We start from the raw sequence: 20,730 nt of genomic DNA on the forward strand, positions 1-20,730 counted from the left end.
ATCTAAATCCTAACAGACTTAGATCGGATTCGGATTTAATCCAACTCCACTATAAATTTTCTAAAATATCAGAAATATTGAAAATTTATTTATTTTTAACCTTTATATATAATAAATTAATATAAATATAACACACTAAATTTATTACATACATAAATTCACATATAATATAATATATAGAATATATTTCTATAATTTTAAATATAATTATATAAAACTTATATATTAAAATTAATAAATGTTATATTATAATCAGACCCACCTCTGATAATGGTGGATTTCTGTATTGTAGAAGAATCTCCAAAAGTCTCTTGAATGTGGTTCAAGATGGTAAAGAAAGAAGGACAAAATTGTAAGTTTGATACTAGGTATCAACTAGGTTTTTTATTGAATATTTTTCTTTGCAATAGATGAACATGCGTCCTATATTTCTAGCCTCTAATAGGTATTTGAAGGCTTCTAATAAGTCTGAAATAAACCCTAGAAAAGTCATAATCAAATTGGGTAATGGTTGGTTTTAGATGAGCCACAAATTCAGTCCAAGTTTGACTAGTCAAAACTAGTTAGGTTTCTATTCATACTAGAAGTTTCTGCAATCTTGTTTGAACCACTTTCCATAGGTTTCTATATGGTGTGAGACCCACCATAATAGAGCCCACTTACTCAATTGAACTAAGTTGGGACTACTAGACAGAATAGTAACTCGTCCATTAAATTATGGTCCTGAACGTTTCAACCCATTAGTACTTAATTGTAACTACTTGGGCTTCATCTACCCTATGAGCCCAAGTCCTATTGGTCCAATTCCAATTATATCTCCATCAAGTTTTTGAGATTAATAAGATATTTGCTACATGATCTCCCAACTATCAATATCCAAGACGAGGATATCAGGAAAGAATTATTTTTTGCAAACACCTTTTCAAAAATAAACTATTTGTAAGTAAATATAGGGTAAACTTTTGAAACCTCCCTTGAAGTTTCAAGGGCTTAGTTTGGAAGGAGTACAAATGCAAGTATGTACGGTGCAAATACATACAAAATAATAAAAAATATAAGGTTTTGCACTCTACATATTTTGCATTTGTACTCCTTCCAAACTGAGCCTAAGCACTGCTAAAACCTCCTTTGAACTTTCTGAAATAGTTGTAAGTAGGCCTCCTCTATTAGAATCCTCTAACAAGAGGAACAAAAATGTCCAAAATGTTTATGTAATTACTATTGAGGTTGTTTTTTATAGAAAAAACAATACAAATTTTATGAACAAAAAAAAAGAGTTTGAAGTTGTAGCTTTACCTTTGAGCGATTAATACGAAGGGCAGATTTAAAAAATAAATCAATTTCAGAAAAGAGATTAAAAGGGGTTTTGGGGTAGTGATTAATATGAATAGAAAAATTGGAAAATAAACTACTTGGTTAAAAATTAATTGCATGGGTATTTTGGGCATTTTGTGCCAATTGCTAAAGGATTCTAATAAATGGAATTTATTTGCATCTATGTTACAAAGTTCAAGGGAGGTGATTGCAATTATCAAATTTCAAGGGAGGTTTCAACAATTTACTCTTAAATATATACTTTTGCAAAGTAGATCTGAATAGCTCTTGAAATCTACTATGGATAATTTTTCTATCCACTAAAGGGGGTATGTTCGTAGATATTATCTTTGTTTGACAAAGTGGTTGATCATATTTCAATAATCACTTACCTAGATACTCTTCATAAATGCTCTAACATACCTATATGTGACCCCAAAAGGATCCCAATGAGTGGCATATCAAAAGCATCTTTACTAGATATCCGGTTATACCATTATTATGTTAGGGATAAAAAAACAATGGTTCAACTATTCCACCTATCCAAAAGTCTAAAAACAATCTAAAACTTGGTTTGGTTAAATGCATCAAGCAAACACCCATTCTCATACTTTGGGTCACAACACTAATAGGTGAGACAGCTTGCTTGATCACTTAGGTAGTGTGTGAATGTCAACCTTGTTAAGATTAGATTACCAAAGTCTATCCACTGGTTGAGGACATTTAGACTATACACTGAATATGATGTTTTAAATATAATCCTAATGTAATACAAGGGTTAATTTAGCAAAAGTGCACCACATGACACATGAAATAATTGCACTTTTATTCATAGTAACAATCAATTATAAACACAATTGGACCTAAGGGCATACACTATCCAACAACTCCCGCTTACACTCAATTCCAAGCAAGTACTAGCCATAGCCCCATACTCTCTACCTTTTAAATTTAAACATCCCCATGCTTCATGATCTCACAAATGATGTGATGCTTATGCTCGATGTGCTTTGACTTCAAGTGTGCTCTTGGCTCCAAAGCATGACCTCACAAAAGATGTATTGCTAGAAACTATTCCAAGTTGTTAAATGAATTATTCATCCATACGGCCTATTTGGTAGCTGACCCTTGCTTGCTGCTTTTCCAACTTACAGTTGTTAAATCTAATAGGAAGATAAATCCAATGGTAACTTTTTATCATCTGGTTTTCCCTAGAAATTGACATTTTTATACCCTACAACCTACAATGCATTATCCTCAAAGACAAGGAAATAATCCTTGGTTTTTTTAAGATATTTGAGTATATTTTCAATAGTAGTCCAATGACAAGTATTTGCTTAATTTCCACATTGACAACTTGTGCTATGTATAGGTGATTGCACAACATTGCATATATGAGGCTCCCTATGGCAAAGACATAAGGGAATGTCTTCATTCTTCTCCACCTCCTTAGGTGCCTTTGGTGATATGCCCTTGGAGAGAGTGACTCCATGCCTAAAAGGTATTGGATCCTTCTTAGAGTCTTGCATGTTGAACCTCCTCATGACCTTATCTATTTAAGTATATTGAGATAGCCCTATAAAGTCCTCAAGATGAGCACCAAGGTGGAAAACCTTGGCGATCCCCCTGGAGGAAAGCCTTCTTTGCATCCATTTTTGTTGCTACTTCGTTCTCAACACCTTTCCCCTCATCTCTTGATCCCTCCCACCAGTGACATTGCTATCAAAGTTCTTTCAAATGAGGGGAATCGGCTGTGTTGTCACAAATGAGGAGATCGAAATGTCTCTTTCTCCTCTTCATTATGCTCTTCTTAGAAAATGTGTCTACAGTCGGCCACCCATGGCTGAAATCCAGGATTTCCTAATTTTCTCTTTCAAAATTCAAGCAGATGTCATGGTGACTGCCATTGATTCTCGTCACATTCTAATTAGATTTTTGTTTGAAGAAGATTTTATCAAAGCATGGTTGAAGGAGAGCTTCTGATTAAAGATTATCTATCTCTTTATGTTGCTTTAATGCACCCCTAGAATGGAATTAGGTTGGGAACCATCAATTATACCCCTCTGAGTGAACTTTTTTCTCCTTCTAATTAACCTTAAGGCTCTGTTTGGTTTGTTGGATTTTCAGTCATGGAGTTCTTTGTCTCTCCCTCCATCTTCCTCTTCTCTCTTCTCCCTCGTAACAGTGTTTTCCCATATATAAAACCAAACAATGAAAATATAATTTTTTACACTTTACCATCCCATCTTTTCCTACAAACCAAATGGAGCCTAAAACTATCTTTGATCCATCGCCCAAGTGGCTGGGTGTGTGTTGAAAGTGGACTATGTGACCAAGCGACTGACTCGAACTACTTTGGGTAGGGTTTTGGTTGAGGTGGGCCTACTGAAAGATCTCCCCTCTTGTGTGTGGGTTAGCCTAGAGAAGGAAGGTTATTGGCAGAAAAGATCTATGAAGACCTCCCTAAATACTGTATTTACTATTATAAATAAGGACACAGGGAGGAGTGTCATCTGAAAAAGAAAAAAAAAACTGAGAAATTAAGTCGAAACCAAAGACCATACGAAAATGGAGGCTCTAGCTAAATCAATTCCCAAGGTGGTTCGATCTGAATTTAGGAAGACTGGGAATATGCTAGAGCTTGATCTCCAAGTTGTGCATTACACTTGTTCGACAGGTAACCCCAATGGCACTACTTGTAAGTTTACAATCAGCGAAGGATCCAATACGCCTATAGTGACAGAGAATTCAAGCCCGAAGGCTGTTGTAGCTAGTCTTGCAAAACCATACAACTGAACTCATTCCAGTTCCAAAGATGATAGCGCTATGGTGTTACCTAAAGTTTCAGATCCGCTTCTTGGCAGTTCTGAAAGGAAAAGCAACTTGAGCTGAGGCCAGAATTATAGTGGAGGGTCTAAAAAAGCTAAAGAGCAACTAGATAAGCTCTTTTCAAAGAAAAAAAAAAAAGAAAAGAAAATTTCTAAAGTGATGGACACCAGCACTTCAGTGCGGAGGAAATCTTTTGACTTAAATTAGTTTGATAAGCAAAACTCTATCATCTCAACCTTCAAACTCCAAATCCTAATGCTCAGCACTGATGAGTTAGAATTGCATACTCTTTGTTCTTGAGAAAGACTTAGCTCCATTTTAGGACTACTAGCCACACCATTTTTTATTACATGAGAGAGCACATTTTGGATATCGGAATCATCAATCAGAATCCAACTTGAATTGGGTGGGAGAACACAATTTTTTATTACTAAATGGCATTGTATAATCAATATATATGCACGGTTGTTAAAACATCCAACATTGGAATTTATATAACAAAAATTCGACTTGGACTGGGTGGGGCTCATCAATCAAACTCAAGATTTGTGTTAAAAGCCTCTTACATCTTTGGCTAATGATTGGCGAGGAAAATGTGAGATTCTGTGCTGCCTTCATTCATATTCGGATTTATATCTTTTTTATTTCTTTTAAAAGTTTAAATGAAAATGAAGGATAAAATAGTCATAAAGTTATTTACCCGGGCAAATGCAGTTATTTGGGTAAGTTTTTCCCGAGAAACACATACTTGGATAAGTGCGTTTACCTATGTTCTTTTATTTCTCATTTAATAAGGTAATAACCATTTTAGTCATAAAAATCCATTATTAAAAAGAACATTTTTGTCTCCCATTCTAGTGTTGGGAACTTTTCCTTAGGTGGCCTTGGAGATGGGCCTATGCGCCTAGGAAAATAAACTTTCCTTGGTCCCCTGGTACATCTAAGAATTCTTGGTCAATGAGAACCAAAATCCCATTGACCAACTCGCCCCTTAAGAGTCATTTCTTATTTCTTAAAATACAACCATATAACTTTTTGTTTTCCAATGACACCCCCAAGTACACGTGTAAAACAACATTCTCTGCATTCCAATATCATAGAGATGGGGTATCCAATTCGGAATTGGAAATTGTAATATTATAGAAACATGAAGGATATTTTCGTCCATGAGAAACTCAAGTCAAAAATAAACTTACGAAATCAGCGGTAGGTCAGCGAGATCTGAAAACTCTTGCAAACTGATTTGCTAAGTTCAGGGTTCCAGCTTTTGGCGCTACCATTAACGGACGTTCGATTGTTCCGGAGCCAATCAATGCTGCCAAACTTCTTTCCCCATTTTCATTCATTCATCTCTAACTGCCTTCCTCTCGTCAATCAATGTCTGATCGAGCCCAAAGAAAACGAGGAAAGCAAAGGAAGAAAAAAATAGAGGAGAGAGAAAAATTAAGAGGAACTTTGGATCATCCTAAGTGTTCTTCGTCTTCTCTGGTTCGCCTGTTTCGGGCCCGAGATGGGGAAGATGGTGTAGAATGACAGAATAATAAGTGCAGAACAAAACTCACAGGTCGTTTTCCGCTCCTTAGGCGTACAGGAAAACGTTCTTCTCTGTGTTTGTTCTGTAACTGTAACGTACGCTCATCTCTTTTGCCTGTTTTCCTGTACGCCCAAACCTCTCCGTTGTTTCTCTTTCTTTTCTTTCTCCAATCTCATCTTATTACCTAAAGGGTCTTCATTGAAGCCATGATCACCAAAACCCATCTATTGTTCTCTCTCATTCTCTTCTCCTTCCTCTCAAATGTCGTTTTTAAGACCGAAGCCTCCGCCGGTTCGTTCCTCCTGAGCTGCGGCTCTACAAGCTCCGACGCCGATTCCGATGGCAGAACATGGGAGCCCGACTCTAAGTACCTCGAGACACAGGATAATTCAATGCCTTCTACAGCTGAATTCCAGGACCCATCTCTTCCTTCTACAATTCCATACATGAGCGCCAGAGTTTTCACAGCTCCATCCTCATACAAGTTCTCCATTTCCCTAAACGACAGGCACTGGGTCAGACTCCATTTCTATCCAACTTCCTACAGCGGCCTTAACGCCACCGACGCCTTCTTCTCAGTTGTTGCAGGTGGGGTTACACTTCTTAACAATTTCAGCGCTTACATTACAGCAGAAGCTCTCACACAGGCTTACATCATCAGAGAATTCTCTCTGGTCCCCGTTCCCACCGGCCAACTCAGCCTCACCTTCACGCCTTCTGACAAACATGATGGTTCCTACGCTTTTATCAATGGCATTGAAGTGATTCCGATGCCGAATGTGTTCCAGAATGCGATGCTGGTGGGGTTCCCCGATCAGCCCGTTGACGTCCAGAGCTCTAATCTGCAGACTATGTACAGGCTCAATGTGGGTGGGCAGTATATTTCTCCTGTAAATGATTCTGGCCTCACCAGAACCTGGTACGATGATTCTCCATATCTGTTTGGTGCTAATATGGGTATCTCCTTTGAGGCTGGCAAGAATGTAACTATCCAATATACCGACGAGCAGAAGCCTGCAGCTCCGCTTGATGTCTACAGCTCTGCGAGGACGATGGGACCAGAATCCACTGTCAATGCGAATGCTAATCTCACATGGGTGTTCCAGGTTGATGGGAGTTTCATGTATGTAGTTAGATTTCACTTCTGTGAACTGGACATGACCAAGGTTAATCAGAGAGTGTTCGACATTTACGTCAACAACCAGACGGCACAGGTGGGGGCCGATGTTATCTTATGGTCTGGTGGAAGGGGAATACCGATGTACAAGGATTTTGCAGTGTTTTCTACCGAAGAACCCGGTGATGAAATGCTGTGGGTGGCATTGCATCCCACTGTCTCTGCGAGGCCTGAATACTATGATGCCATCCTTAATGGATTGGAGATATTCAAGCTCAATGACAGCAACGCGAACTTGGCAGGGCCCAACCCTGTGCCGTCGCCAATGCTCATCAAGGCCGAAGAAATGAGGGAGTTTGCTCCGCCGAGGTCCAATGGAAATGCCGAAGTCATTGGTGGGGCTGCTGGTGGTGCAGCTGCCGTTGGGCTTGTGGCCGCTATCTGCATTGCTGCATACCAGAGGAAGAAGAAAGTCGTCGGAGCTGACGCCGCCGGTCCATATGGTTGGTTGCCACTTTATGGAAGTAGCCACACCACGACGAGCAAGTCCACCATCTCCGGAAAGAGTACTGCCAGCAGCCACCTTTCATCCCTGGCTGTTAGTCTGTGCAGGCATTTCTCCCTGGCGGAGATAAAGCATGGTACGAAGAACTTCGATGAGTCTCAGGTTATTGGGGTTGGTGGCTTTGGGAAGGTGTATAAAGGAGTTATTGATGGAAGCACCAAGGTAGCTATTAAGAGAGCAAACCCATCTTCAGAACAAGGAGTCAATGAATTCCAGACCGAAATTGAGATGCTTTCTAAGTTGAGACACAGACATTTGGTGTCTCTGATTGGGTACTGCGAGGAGAACGACGAGATGATTTTGGTCTATGATTACATGGCTTTTGGGACTCTGAGGGAACATCTCTACAAGACCAATAAACCTCCTCTGTCCTGGAAGCAGAGGTTGGAGATCTGCATCGGAGCTGCAAGGGGACTTCACTACCTCCACACTGGTGCAAAATACACAATCATTCACAGGGATGTGAAGACCACCAACATCCTTCTGGACGACAAGTGGGTGGCCAAGGTTTCAGATTTTGGACTGTCGAAAACTGGTCCCGACATGATGAACCAGTCCCATGTTAGCACAGTGGTGAAAGGCAGCTTTGGGTATTTGGACCCTGAATACTTCCGACGGCAGCAGTTGACAGAGAAGTCCGATGTATACTCATTTGGGGTTGTTCTGTTTGAGGTGTTGTGCGCCAGGCCGGCTCTGAATCCAAGCCTTCCCAAGGAGCAAGTCAGTCTTGCAGACTGGGCCTTACACTGCCAGAAGAAAGGAGTGCTGGAGGACATCGTCGATCCTCACCTGAAGGGAAAGATCACCCCAGAATGCTTCAAGAAGTTCGCTGAGACAGCTGAGAAATGCTTGTCTGATCATGGACTTGACCGCCCCTCCATGGGTGATGTGTTGTGGAATCTTGAGTATTGCCTTCAAGTGCAAGAGAACCCCGACGGTGTGAAAATGGAGAAGGATGATAGCGAAACAAACGCTCCAATGGCTGCCAGTAGTTCTGATATAGAAATGTATCACGCCACTCTAGGCCTTGGAGCTGGAGGCAGCAGTGACGACGTGATCTTCTCTCAGTTTATCAATCCAAAGGGGCGATGAGGAAAATTTTCTCATCAACATTAATCGATCAATCTTTGTTTGTTCTGCTAGAATCAGGTAGGATGAGTCCCAGGAATGGAATTCGAGCAAATAACCCTTGCTGTTAGGGCTTTTTTCATTTTGGTTTAATTTCTTCACACAATGATCGATGCTTTTGTTATTTGTTATTTGTTATATATGTGAATGTTCCTTCCTAATTAGGCTATTGTAATTGATAGTCACATTTTACCAACAAATTAAGTGTATATGGAATTAACAACCACGAACAACTCTATCTCTTGCCATATTTTCTTATTATTACTGTTTTATTAATTCTATTAATGGACTTCTTTACCTCTATTCTTAAAATGTTATCCCACATTAATTATTATCATGGAACAAGCTTGAATCCAAGGTTCAAAACTTTGATACTTATCCGTCGTATTGTATTGTATCGTATCTTTTGGCATGGTTATTGTTGAAAGGACTGATTTATACCCAAAAAGGCTAAACCTTGTCAGGTCTATAGATGTGAAATTTAACTCTTTTAATTTATCAGTCCAAGAATAGGAGAATTCCCATGGAGAAATTATATTCTCGTAGTGTCCCTACGAAGTGGTAGTTCACACCTAAAATCTAATAGGAGAATTCCCATGGAGAAATTTAACTCTTTTAATTTATTAGGTGATCGAATTTGATTTCCAAAATAAATTAAGTTCGTACCTGAAAAGTTGTAGCTCTCGAAGTGGTAGTTCACACCTAAAATCTAATGGCTGAAAATTAACATAAGCTTCATAAATGTCCAGCTTAAGAGGTTGATTTTGGTTGTTGGGACCCAATAGCATAGGCTGTTGAGACAGTTTGTGGTAGTTCACCTATTCATGCCAATACTTTCGTTTTTAGTCAAAATAAATTAAGATATAATTACTAATTTACCCATTCTCATGGTAATGTGGCATTTCAAGAAATTCTCTCAATAACATAGGTTGTTGGCTCCCAACAGCTAAGGTTTTTCCCAGCTTAAGGGGTAATACCCATAAACATACCAAAACACACACGAGTCTGATTGGAGCTGAAGACATAGACTGTCTACATCTCCCACTTGTATTAAGGTCCAATTAGTTACATGTTATAGTCTCATACTATCTACATGTCCCTTAGAGACTTTCTAAGTTAGTGATTTAATTAATGAGTCTGTTACATTCTCTGTTGATGCTATCTTCTAAATTTGGATTTCCCCTCTTCTAATTATTTCTCTTAGGATATGATACTTCCTCATGATATCAAGTGGGCTCTTGACTCCTTATCTTAAATAATGGCTCTAGTGTTGTTATAGAACAATGGAATGAGTGATTAGTTAGAGGAGATGATACAATTCTTAATTCTTGGATGATCTTTTTTCATCCATACTGGTTCCCAGGTAGTCTCACTTGCAACAATGTACTTGGTCTCAATTGTGGATTCCTATTTGCTACTTCTCCAACTGATCACACATGATCCAAACATAAAAATATATCCAAATATAGGTTTTCTATCATCTAGATATGATTAGAAGTTGAAATCTATATATCCGATAACTTATAGTGAACTATACCATCAAAGACAAGACAATAACCTTTTGTTCTTCTTAGGTATTAAGTATATTTTGCACTATTATCTAGTGCTCCTAAATTGATATCTACTTATGACACTAACAACTTGTGTAATATTATGTCGAGTGCACAACATAACATATACGATGTTCCCAATGGTAGAGCCATAAGGAACCTTTTTTCATATCTTCAATCTCGTTAGGAGTCATAGGTGACATACCCTTGGAGAAAGTGATTCTGTGTTTAAAAATGACAAATCCCTTCTTGTAATCCCATATGTTAAACCACTTGATAATCTTATCAATTTAATTAAATAAACTACGACAGTCCTATCAAATACTTCAATTTATCTCTATAGAATTGAAGTCCCAAGATGTAAGAAATTTCTCCAAAAACTTTAATGGATAATTGCTATAAAAGTCATACTTTCATTGAGAACAACATAAAGCTCATTTGGATTTTTTTCAATGTTAAACTGTTTAACAATTAAGTCAAACTGAATGTTCCAATTTCTAGAAACTTGTTTTAGTTCATAGATTGATCTATTGAACTTGCACACTATGTGTTCTTAACTCTTAACAACAAAGTCTTTTGGTTGTAACATATAAATATCTTCTATGAGATCTTCATTCAGGAATATGGTCTTGACATCCATTTGCCAAATTCCCTAACCATAATGTACAATTATCACCGACAATATTCTAATAGACTTTAATATTACTACTAGCAATAAGGTTTTCTCATAATTGATTCCCTCTTTCTAAGTATAACCATTCACCATAAGTGAAGCATTGTAAGTCTCAAACTTTGCATTAAAGTCATTATTCTTCTTGAAGATCTAATTGCAACCAATTGTTTTTACCCCAAGGGGTAGTTCTACAAGAATCCAAATTCTTTTGATTTCATTGAGTCGATCTCAACTTCCATGGCATCTACCAACTTCAAGGAGCCTATATCTAACATAACTTCTATACAAGTCAAGGGAAATCTTCTAAGCTTGATGTTTGTATTTTGTATGACCTTTCCCACTACATCAAAGTTCTCCTCATTAAGAATTAACTTCCTGATATTGATTACTTGAGATATAATCATTTTATAGGAAATAGTCATTGAAGTAGAAAAGACCTTTTATTCACTTAGGTCATAGAAAAGATACCTAATAGAGTCCTGGCGAACAAATAGGAAATTGCAAATATGTTAACACAAAAATTGCAATTCTTGACATGTACGTCATACCAAAAATTGCAAATATGTTACGAAGCTGTATCCTTTGCATGTACGTCATACCAAACTCATTTCAAATCCACCTTCTTGTTGCCAATGATGAAAAGAACACAAACGATTCAACCGCCCATCCCCCCCACCCTCAAAAAAAACAAAAGAAAAAGAAAAGCAAAGGTCTTTTAGAGCCTCAAATATAAATTATTTCTTCTCCCATTTTCTTGACAAGATAAATGTTAAGTCTTCTCATATTAGCAATCAGAAAAGAGGTCATTCTCCATTTTTTTTTGATAAATAAGAAGTCATTCTCCATTTTCTTAGAACAAATCAAGAACCTAATGATTCCAAGCAAAGCATTAGGATACAATTCTAAGGTGCCTTTGTCCATATGGAACATCTCTTATATATGTGTTGATCACCCAATTACCAATAACTTGGAGCAGAAAAGAACTAAAATCCAATCATTTGAAGCTTAACGTATGGGCTTCAGTCTTAAATTAGCTTTCATCCTGCAATGAAAATTTGATCAAACATTCATAAGAAATAATGTCAAGCTACTGAAGCAAAAGGAAGAAAGAAAGACCATCAATAAAAATACATCTTAACCACTGATACATCTTAATGTGTATCATTTACTAAATGAGCAATCACATAGAGAAAGATTCTCTTCTCTGTTTTTATTTTTTTATTTATTTTGTTAAATAACCATAATCCCAAAGGTGCCAACTGGCTCAGTATTGTAGCAGACTGGTGGAGGTTATAGCTTTCAGGAATGGGCTACCTCCTGTTGTGTAGTCAGTCCCATGGAACCAAAAAACAAAAAATAACCATATTTGTAAAAGGAGACATACAGTTAGAGAAGAATTACCAGTTCAAGAAATAAAATAAAGTGAGAAGATTAGAACCTAAGGATGCTCTATTCTAGTAATAATGCAGGAAATAAATATTATTTCCTTCAGAGTTTCCTCATTGCCAAGACCACCATAGAATTTCACCTCCTGAACGATATGATGAAGAGTTGTCCATCAAAACCAGATTCAGAAAGATCACATCATTTTTTTATTTTGTTTTGGTGGAAGGATGATACTGTAATTGTAGTTTCTTACTTTCCATGATCTTTACATATTTTCTGGTGTTCCCTCTCCCTCTTTATAGTAATATAATTCTTAACAAAGTAAAAAATAAGGCTCGGTTCTGAATGGTGGAGTGGATTTGGAATTAAATTCCACTTCCCTAGTACTTGATGACTAATTCCCCAGTCATTAATGTGTCTGTTGAGTCACACTTCACAGCAGAAATGGACCTACATGACATGACTAGGAGACTACCATAGTTGTCAAGGCACCTAGGGCACCTAGGCGATGCCTAGGCAATGGAATCTACAAGTATAAAATCTAAAGATCCTTACCCCTCCTAAGCTACTTTATTAGTTTTTTATACTAACCAACATACCTGTATACTACCTATTAGCAATTAAATCATTCAAATAAGTAACTAAGTATAAATTTCATATAAAAAACACAAAATGCCATCATATATACATCATTTAAATATATTAATTCCAATGTTTAATAGTCTGTTTCAGGCCAACAAAAAGAGGGGAATAAAGCAAAAGAAAAAAGAGAAAAATAAGGGGGGCAGAGCCCTGTTTTGTTCCCAAAAAAATACTTCTTAAAAAAAGAAAAAAAAATAATAAAAATACAGGAGTAAGAGGACAACTTGGACTGTGTTTAAAGGGGCGGAGACCCTGTTTCAGGCCAATAAAAAGGAAGAATGCAGTGAAAAAGGAGAGAGGAGGCCAAACTACTGCCTTTCACCCCACGTGTGTAGCCTCTGCTTGGCCTGTGGCGAGACCATTAAACACTTATTTATATCCTGTCCTTTTGTATCCTTTGTTTGGAATTGGTTTTCCTCTCTCTTTGGATGCAGGTGGACCCCTCCTTCGGATGTAGTAAGACTCTTTGATCCAAACTTCTTTAGACCTCCAAAGAAGAAGGGGAGAGCAATGTGGAGAGCAACATGAGCAGTTGTTTTGTGGTCAATCTGGGAAGAAAGAAACAATAGGATCTTCCAGGGTTCTGAAAGATCTAAGGAGCAAATCATTGACTGCATTTCTACCAAGGTCATTCATTGGCTTAAAGCATCCCCTTTATTTAAAGATTATTCAACTGATGATTTGTTTAGAGGATGTTACACTGTGGCAAACTCTTCTTCATTGAGGTCTGTGTTAAAGGAGCAATGGATCCCTCCTGCACATCAATGGGTGAAGCTGAACTTCGATGGGAGCTCCTTAGGAATCCTGGGTCCCTCTCGGGTGGGAGGAGCCTTCAGAGACAGGGAGGGCAGACTGGTTGCACTGTATTCAGGTCCAATAGGTGATGGAGACTCTTTGAGAGTAGAGATTATGGCCTTGCTACAAGGTCTAAGGCTGGCTAAACAATGGGGCCTACACCAGATTGAGGTAGAAGGGGACTCTAAACTATTAATTGGGTGGTTGCAGTCACATAACTTGGGGGCTTGGGTACATCGACAATTCATGAGGGAAATAAACTGCTTAGCAAGGGAGGTTGGGGCACTGTTCAAGTGGACAAGGAGGTCAACAAATGGACTAGCCGAAACCCTTGCAAAGCAAGGAACTTTCAGGGAAAACTTGTTTTGGGCTGTTCTGTAATCAGAAAGCACTTTTCTTGGGGTAAACACCCTTAACTGGGTGGTGACAATGTATTCTCTTAATCTGTCTAATGAAAGATACCGTTTCTAATAAAAAAATAGGAGAGAGAAAAATAAGGGGATGGAGCCCTTGTTTTGTTCCAAGAAAAACTATTAAAAAATAGTACAAAAAAATAGAGGAAAAAATTTTGGAAGTTGGGGCACAGCTCCTGTTTAAGAAGAAGAAGAAGAAGAAGAAGAAGAAGAAGAAGGGGGCAGAGCCCCTGTTCGTTCCCAAAAGTATTTAAAAAAAAAAGAAAGAAAATAAGATACAGGAGTAATAGGACGATTTGGAGGAGGAGGAGGAAGAGCCCCTGTTTTGTTCCCAAAAAATTTCTTAAAAAATAGTAAGAAAAAAAATACAGGAGCACAGAACAACTTGAACCGTTTAAGAAGAAGAAACTTCCCTGGAGGTCCTGGACGACTTGGACTGAAACAATGGAAACTTATTAGTCCTCAGTCTCAGTTCAGAACTCAAACCCAAAGAAACTTTCATAGTTTTAATAAAAAATTAATTATCATAATAAAAATTGTAATATACAACGGGGTGTATTCTAATAAAATAAACCAACCAATAAAATGAAATAATGTATATGGGCATTCAAAAACAATAATATATATGGGTGAGCGCCTAATACGAAAACCATCTTGGCTTTGGGCGAGGCAACCTCTAAATATCACCTAGTCACCTTGACAACTATGGAGACTACAGAACTGACTACCAATTTTTCCAGCAACCTTAGTTCAATCCTGAACCAAAAACAACCTAAAAGTGATTATATTAAGTCTATGACAAAAAAGTAATAGTTACCAGGCCATGTCATATACAAGGGCTTTAAATAAAACTATGTAGAAAATATAAATATAGAGGTATGTATACATAAAAAGAATAAATGGATGTGTTGATTCCTAAAATGATTAGAGAAGAAACCTTGGAAACCCCTGAAAAAGCTATCCACCACACCAGTAACCACTTGCTGTTCCTTTTTAAGAATCATTTGCTGTCCTGTTCTGCCTATCACCACTTCTAGGAACTTTTATCCTCACAAAAAATCAAGTCTCTTAAGTCCAAAGAGCACCTTTTTGTGAAAACCTCACATCAGCCATGAGGATACCAATTCCGAATGGTTCCTTCAGATAACCTGCTCCTAGTAAAAGAGAGCAGCCATTAAAAAGGTCCAAACACTGCAATTTTTTTTTCAAGAAAAAGGTAGCATGTATGCATTGAGAAAAACGAACTCAAAAACTGAGACCCCCAAGAGCTACACACCAACAAACCATACAAAGACTATAAAAGGTTCTACAGAAACAAAAACGTGAATGAGCCTTTGCAGCCAGCCCATTATGGTGTCTATAGAAAACAATCACGAAAGGGAATGTTTCCAAACAATTTCCTCTTCAACATTTCATCCTCTTGGTGCACTTCATTTTGAAAATATCATGAGTAGAGAGCCCGATTACAACAAGTGGAATGCCTCTCAAGCTTTCTTCCCCTTCTTATTCAAGCTTCCCAGCTGCCAGCTCTCCAAAGTCTCCTTAACATGCAGAAACTTTAGGGGAAAAAAGAAACCAAATTCTGATACTACTTAGGAAATGGGTGAAAATATGGTCAACAATTTCACAAGGTGGTCACACAGCATGCAACCATATTAAGGAATATGCACTCCTCTTTTGATAAGATTCTTTCTAGTTAGGCATTTATTTAATACTGTTGTCCAGACCTTGAAAGCTTTCCTTGAAGCGACTCCCATTTCTCAGACCACTTTTGACAGTAAGTAGCTATCCCTCACATTAACTAATCTTCTAGCACAAGACTTCACCAAGAAAACTCCAGATGTTTCCCACCTCCAAATCCATCATTTTTTGGATGCCACTTTGATAAAAAAAAAAAAAAAAAAAAAAAAAAAAAAAGAAAGAAAGAAAGAAAAAACACCACTACCTTTTCAAGCTCCTATCATTAAAGTTTCTATGGAACCTCGGGGTCCAAATACTTTCATTGCCTATTACTTCATAACACTACCTCAATCCGCTTGTCTTTTTTATGTTTTGATCAATAACTGAAATTCATTAATTCATTAATAATTCATAAACAGAAGATACAAATAAGGAGATAAACTTTCTTAGCTCCTCCAGAAGAAGCAAGAAAATTGATTACAATATCCATTCCTTGAGTCACCCAATTCATCTTGATATCCATTCCTTGAGTCAAACGTCTAAATTTCCTTTTTTCACTGATGTAACCCCACCATCCCATCTCCTCTTTTTGAAGCCAACCAATAACCAGCTTAGAATCCACTTCAATAAGCACCTTACAAAGGTTAAGCTCTTTGGCTCTCATAGCTCCTTCCAAAACAGCAAGGATTTCTGTCCTTAATGAGTCCCTAACACCAATGGGAGAACAAAAAAGAGCTAGAATATTGCCATCCTCATCCCTGAAAACACCCCCAATACCTGAGGATCCGGGATTTCCCTCATTGCTACCAATGAAATTCAGATTGATGAAACCATTAGTAGGGGGAGACCAATTAGGCACAACTAACTCCTTCAAAGGCTTGGAATCAGCCACTTCTCTCCACTTCCTTCTCAAATCAACCGAACAACTGCCAGAATTCCATCTAAAAGCTTTCAAGTTTTCACCCAATGGATCACCCCAACTGTAATGACTTTAGTTAGGCCATCCATACTTCTTTCTTTGCCTTCAAACATCCTTTGATTTCTTTCTTCCTGGACAGACCAGCAAACTGCAGCCCTTAAACATCTCCATAAAGTTTTTCCCCTTTTCTTTTGCCAACTAACAAAGGTAGGGTCAAACAGCCTATGAACATTAGGCAAAGGGATTCACCTCCACCCAAATAAGAAGCCCATTCCCAAATTGACAGTGTAATGAACAGGACATTAATAAGTGATGAGTGGACTCCCCATTAGCCTTACAAAGGACACCAAGAGGGGATAAGCAGCAATTAGGTTTTTTCCTTTGTATAAGCTCACAAGAAGAAAACTTCCCAACAAAAGCCCCTAATCTTATGCAGAACAGGCTGACCGGCTGACCCCAATCCCTTGCCTCTGATAGGAAGTGACTTAAGTCTTCAAGGTCCAGTTTCCTATTGTTCCAACCATCTTATAGTATTGGCTGAGTCACCTTCAGTTGAGAGGCTTTGGATACCCAGTTTTCTTACTAGGTGAATCCCTGTTAGAGCTGCTAACAATTCTGCCTTTGTTGAGTCAGCTATCCCAATCGGACCACTATAAACCCAGCATGTGTGGCCATTCTCATCTCTTAGAATTCCTCCAATGCCGGCAGCTCCGGGGTTACCATAAGCACTTCCATCAAAGCTGAGAGTCCAGATTCCTTCCCTTCTAACTAAAGGAGCTCTGGTAGAGAGTGGGGTAGGAGGGGAAGAAACCAGGAAGTTATATATGTTTCTGCTGAGATCATTGATACTAACTCCTGTGAACTCCTCTAAACTAGAGGCCCACAAGTTGCAGTAGTGGTTGATCAGTTCACCTTTAGATTTGGACCTATTTTCAAACAGCCTATTGTTTCTTTCCTCCCAAATTCCCCAAAGAACAGCATGCAGTATTATCAGCCAATAGGTCTTACCTCTCTTGCTCAGACCTCTTCCTTGCCACTGAGAAATCAGATCCTGCAGATGCTTAGGAGCAACCCAACTGAAGCCGACTAACTGTAGAAAGAAGTTCCAGATGCTGCTAGCTACCTGGCAGTGTATGAAGTTCCAGAGCCACCCAAGTTGCAGTAGTGGTTGATCAGTTCACACAAGACAACTTTTACCCCAATTCACTTTCAAATTCGACATTCTCTCAAACAAGAAAACTATCCACTTAAGACTCTCACATATCTCCGATCGCTCCCATCACAGAATAATATTGTGTCATCAGCAAACTTAAGATGGGCGATAGGAATCTCCTCTCTACCAATTCTCCAACCTCTCATCAAACCTATAAATTAGTCTCCCAAGTACATCTGCTATTAGAGTGAAAAGAAAAGGGGATGGGGGGTCACCCTACCTAATTCCCCTAATAGCAGGAAAGTGGTCCACCACAGCCCTGTTAACCAAGATTGAATAGTGACAAGATTTTATACAACCAAGAATCCATCTGCAGCACCTGTCCCCAAACCCAAAGCTCTTCGTTACATTCAACAAGAATCCCCAATCAACCAGGTTATAAGCTTTTTCCAGATCCAACTTGCAAACCAACCCCTTCTTTCCAAATCTCCTTATTTGTTCAACACATTCATTAGCAATTAATGTCTGATCCACAATTTGCCTATCCTAAACAAAGGCCCCTTGAGACGGAGAGATCAAAGAAGGCAGGACAACCCTAATTCTCCTGGATAACACCTAAGCAATGAATTTGTATAAACTATTGATTAGACTGATTGGCTTGAAATCCTTAGGATGCAATGCTTCAAGTGTCTTGGGGATTAGAGTAATAAAAGTAGAATTAATCCCTGGATTGATAATACCTTGCCCAATAAATTCATTTAAAAGCTTCTGCAAATCATCCTTAAAGATTTCTCAACATTTTGATAGAATGCCATCGTAAACTCATCAAGACCCAAAGCTTTAGATCCTCTTCTTGTTCCTTCTTCTTGTTCTTGTTTTTCTTCCTCTTCCTCTGCCTCCTCCTCCTCCTCCTCCTATTGAGAAGGCTTATGCCTCCTTGTGCTCGAGAGGCTTACACATCTTGCATTTTGAACTACACATCACGCCTCTAGTGTTTTAAAACATTGATTACAAGTTCATTGTCAGATGGTTTGAAATTGTGTAAGCATCCACATAGACTTGTCAAAATGAGAACTAATGGGGATCAGTAAGGTGAGTAGTCTTAGTAGATCTAGCTACAATTTAAGATGCAAAGTCGGTAGCCTCCCAGTCAAATAGTTTGGCCCCCATCTTGACATCAAATGTACCTCAAGACAGCTACAAGTGATTTTATATCAAAGACTTTGAAGCAAGATGTAATCTTCCCAGAACTAATTTACTTCAAAATGGCTATGGATCCAATGATTAATGTAGCTGAAAGAAGGTTCTGTATGGAATCACAGTCCCATTAAATATAGTTTTTCTGGTTTGGACAGAAGACCTTGACAAATGTGCATATTCCCAACCTGGTCTGTTGTGTTCAGAGAGAATGGAATAGCTAGCCATCTTTTTCAACACTGCAGTTGCAGCCACCATATTTGGGCTGTCTTCTGGAACATCTCCAAAGTCAAAATGGTGCTTCCTCTGGTCAGTCCAGGATCCCCCTCTCTCGTTGGCGTCTGAGAGGTTTAAGCAGAAGGGGAAAGATTTTGTGGCATTGGTTCCTTTTCACTATCTTCTGGTTAGCCTGGGAAGAAAAAAATATGAAAAGTTTTTGGAACAGGACCCCTCCCAAAGAAGCTGCCTTAAGAAGAGGAATTGGAGCTGCCCATTCTTGGCCGTCTATCAGAAAGAATTCAGGGAATTTCCCCATGAAGAATTCTTTGATACTGAAAGCTTCATTTTGCTTTACTGTTTTCGGGGCTTTTTTTATCAATGTACTGTTTTCGGGGCTTATTATAGCACACCCCTTAAGGAATGTCATTTTCCTAGAACTACCACGAGTGTTTCTGAAAATGATTTCTTTTTACTGCCTTTTTGTGCAACCAAACACCATAAAATAGCATTTTTTGTATAAACGTTTCTTTTTCTTTCAATTCACGTACCACTGGGAATATGAATCTAAAAAGTTCTGCAATGAATTGCTAGATAACTAATATTGTTAACCAAATTGCCTAGATTCTGAATGATTCTCACTCTTCACAGATGCTACGTCTTATCAGTTCTCTTCATCTTCGCTACATCTTATCAATGAAGCATCCTTGTATTGTTCATTAAGAACTAATAATCAATGCAGAAATTAACGAAAGAAATACACATAAACAGAACCAGAGGGCGTGTTAAGAAGGCCCTGATGTAGGTCTTCGCATAAAACCCACCACAGTATTTTTTCAGCTAACTCGGACCTGAAATTTTACTGAAACATACAGCCTCCGTTGTTCTAAGCTCCACCAAATGAAGAGCTATTAAAACATTAACATACCCAAAGCTCATTTAAGGATTTAATGTTTCTTCTTTCCTTAATTTTAGGTTTTCTCACCTAGTTTCATATTGAAACAAGTAGGGGAAATTACCTTAACTGTTTCAGATTTGATGATAGCAAGTGACTCAAGATTCGAGACTCTGGCTTCCAGTATATCAAACCTCTCCTTCATCTACACGGAAATGAACAAGCAAGAAAATGAAGATAAGAACCAATAAATAAAGCAACAGAAGAAAAAAAGGAACAAAGAACGAGAGATAGAGAGATGGAATAGTACATCAGAAGAGAGGGAGTGTCTATCAGCCCATAGATCTCTCCACACGAAATGGGAGATCGCAGCACCTGCAACTGAGAAACCAAGCGCGAAAGAGACCAAGCGAGTTCTCAACATCTTCGAAGGCGAAAAGAAAGAAAAAATGAGTTATTTGCGACTTGCAGAGACGAAATGGTGTATTGGTTTCCTCCGACCATCGGGTCAAGTGCGTCAATTCATCCTGTCGTTAAAAAATAAAGGGAAATTTTCCGATTATTAGCCAGTATTTTGAGTCTAGTGCCACTTTGGTCCCTGAACTTTAAAATAGGACAATCAGTATTTTAATTCTGTTAAATTAAATTTGAAAAGAACATAAATATCCTTTGAGTGTCATTTAATTTTCTTTATCAACCATCTAAATATTAACAAAAAATTAAA

General features: G+C 38.2%; 2 protein-coding genes across 2 annotated transcripts; one reads left to right on the forward strand and one right to left on the reverse strand.

Annotated features, from left to right (window-relative positions):
• Nucleotides 1–5,247: 5,247 nt before the first annotated feature.
• LOC104598246 (receptor-like protein kinase ANXUR1) lies at nucleotides 5,248–8,742 on the forward strand. The gene has a single exon (XM_010260200.3). It carries the CDS (start codon nucleotides 5,884–5,886, stop codon nucleotides 8,449–8,451), a length of 2,568 nt encoding a protein of 855 aa, XP_010258502.1. The 5' UTR covers nucleotides 5,248–5,883; the 3' UTR covers nucleotides 8,452–8,742.
• A 2,752-nt stretch (nucleotides 8,743–11,494) lies between these two features.
• On the reverse strand, nucleotides 11,495–20,527 carry LOC104598247 (fanconi anemia group D2 protein). The gene is made up of 3 exons (XM_010260201.3): nucleotides 20,317–20,527; nucleotides 20,131–20,211; nucleotides 11,495–11,752 (listed from the first exon to the last, which is right to left on the reverse strand). The coding sequence occupies exons 1-3, from the start codon at nucleotides 20,428–20,430 to the stop codon at nucleotides 11,741–11,743; spliced, it is 207 nt and encodes a 68-aa protein (XP_010258503.1). The 5' UTR covers nucleotides 20,431–20,527; the 3' UTR covers nucleotides 11,495–11,740.
• Between the last annotated feature and the right edge of the window lie 203 nt (nucleotides 20,528–20,730).

This window comes from Nelumbo nucifera, chromosome 7 (assembly GCF_055504915.1).
Source record: "Nelumbo nucifera cultivar China Antique chromosome 7, China Antique-T2T, whole genome shotgun sequence".
NCBI lineage: Eukaryota > Viridiplantae > Streptophyta > Magnoliopsida > Proteales > Nelumbonaceae > Nelumbo > Nelumbo nucifera.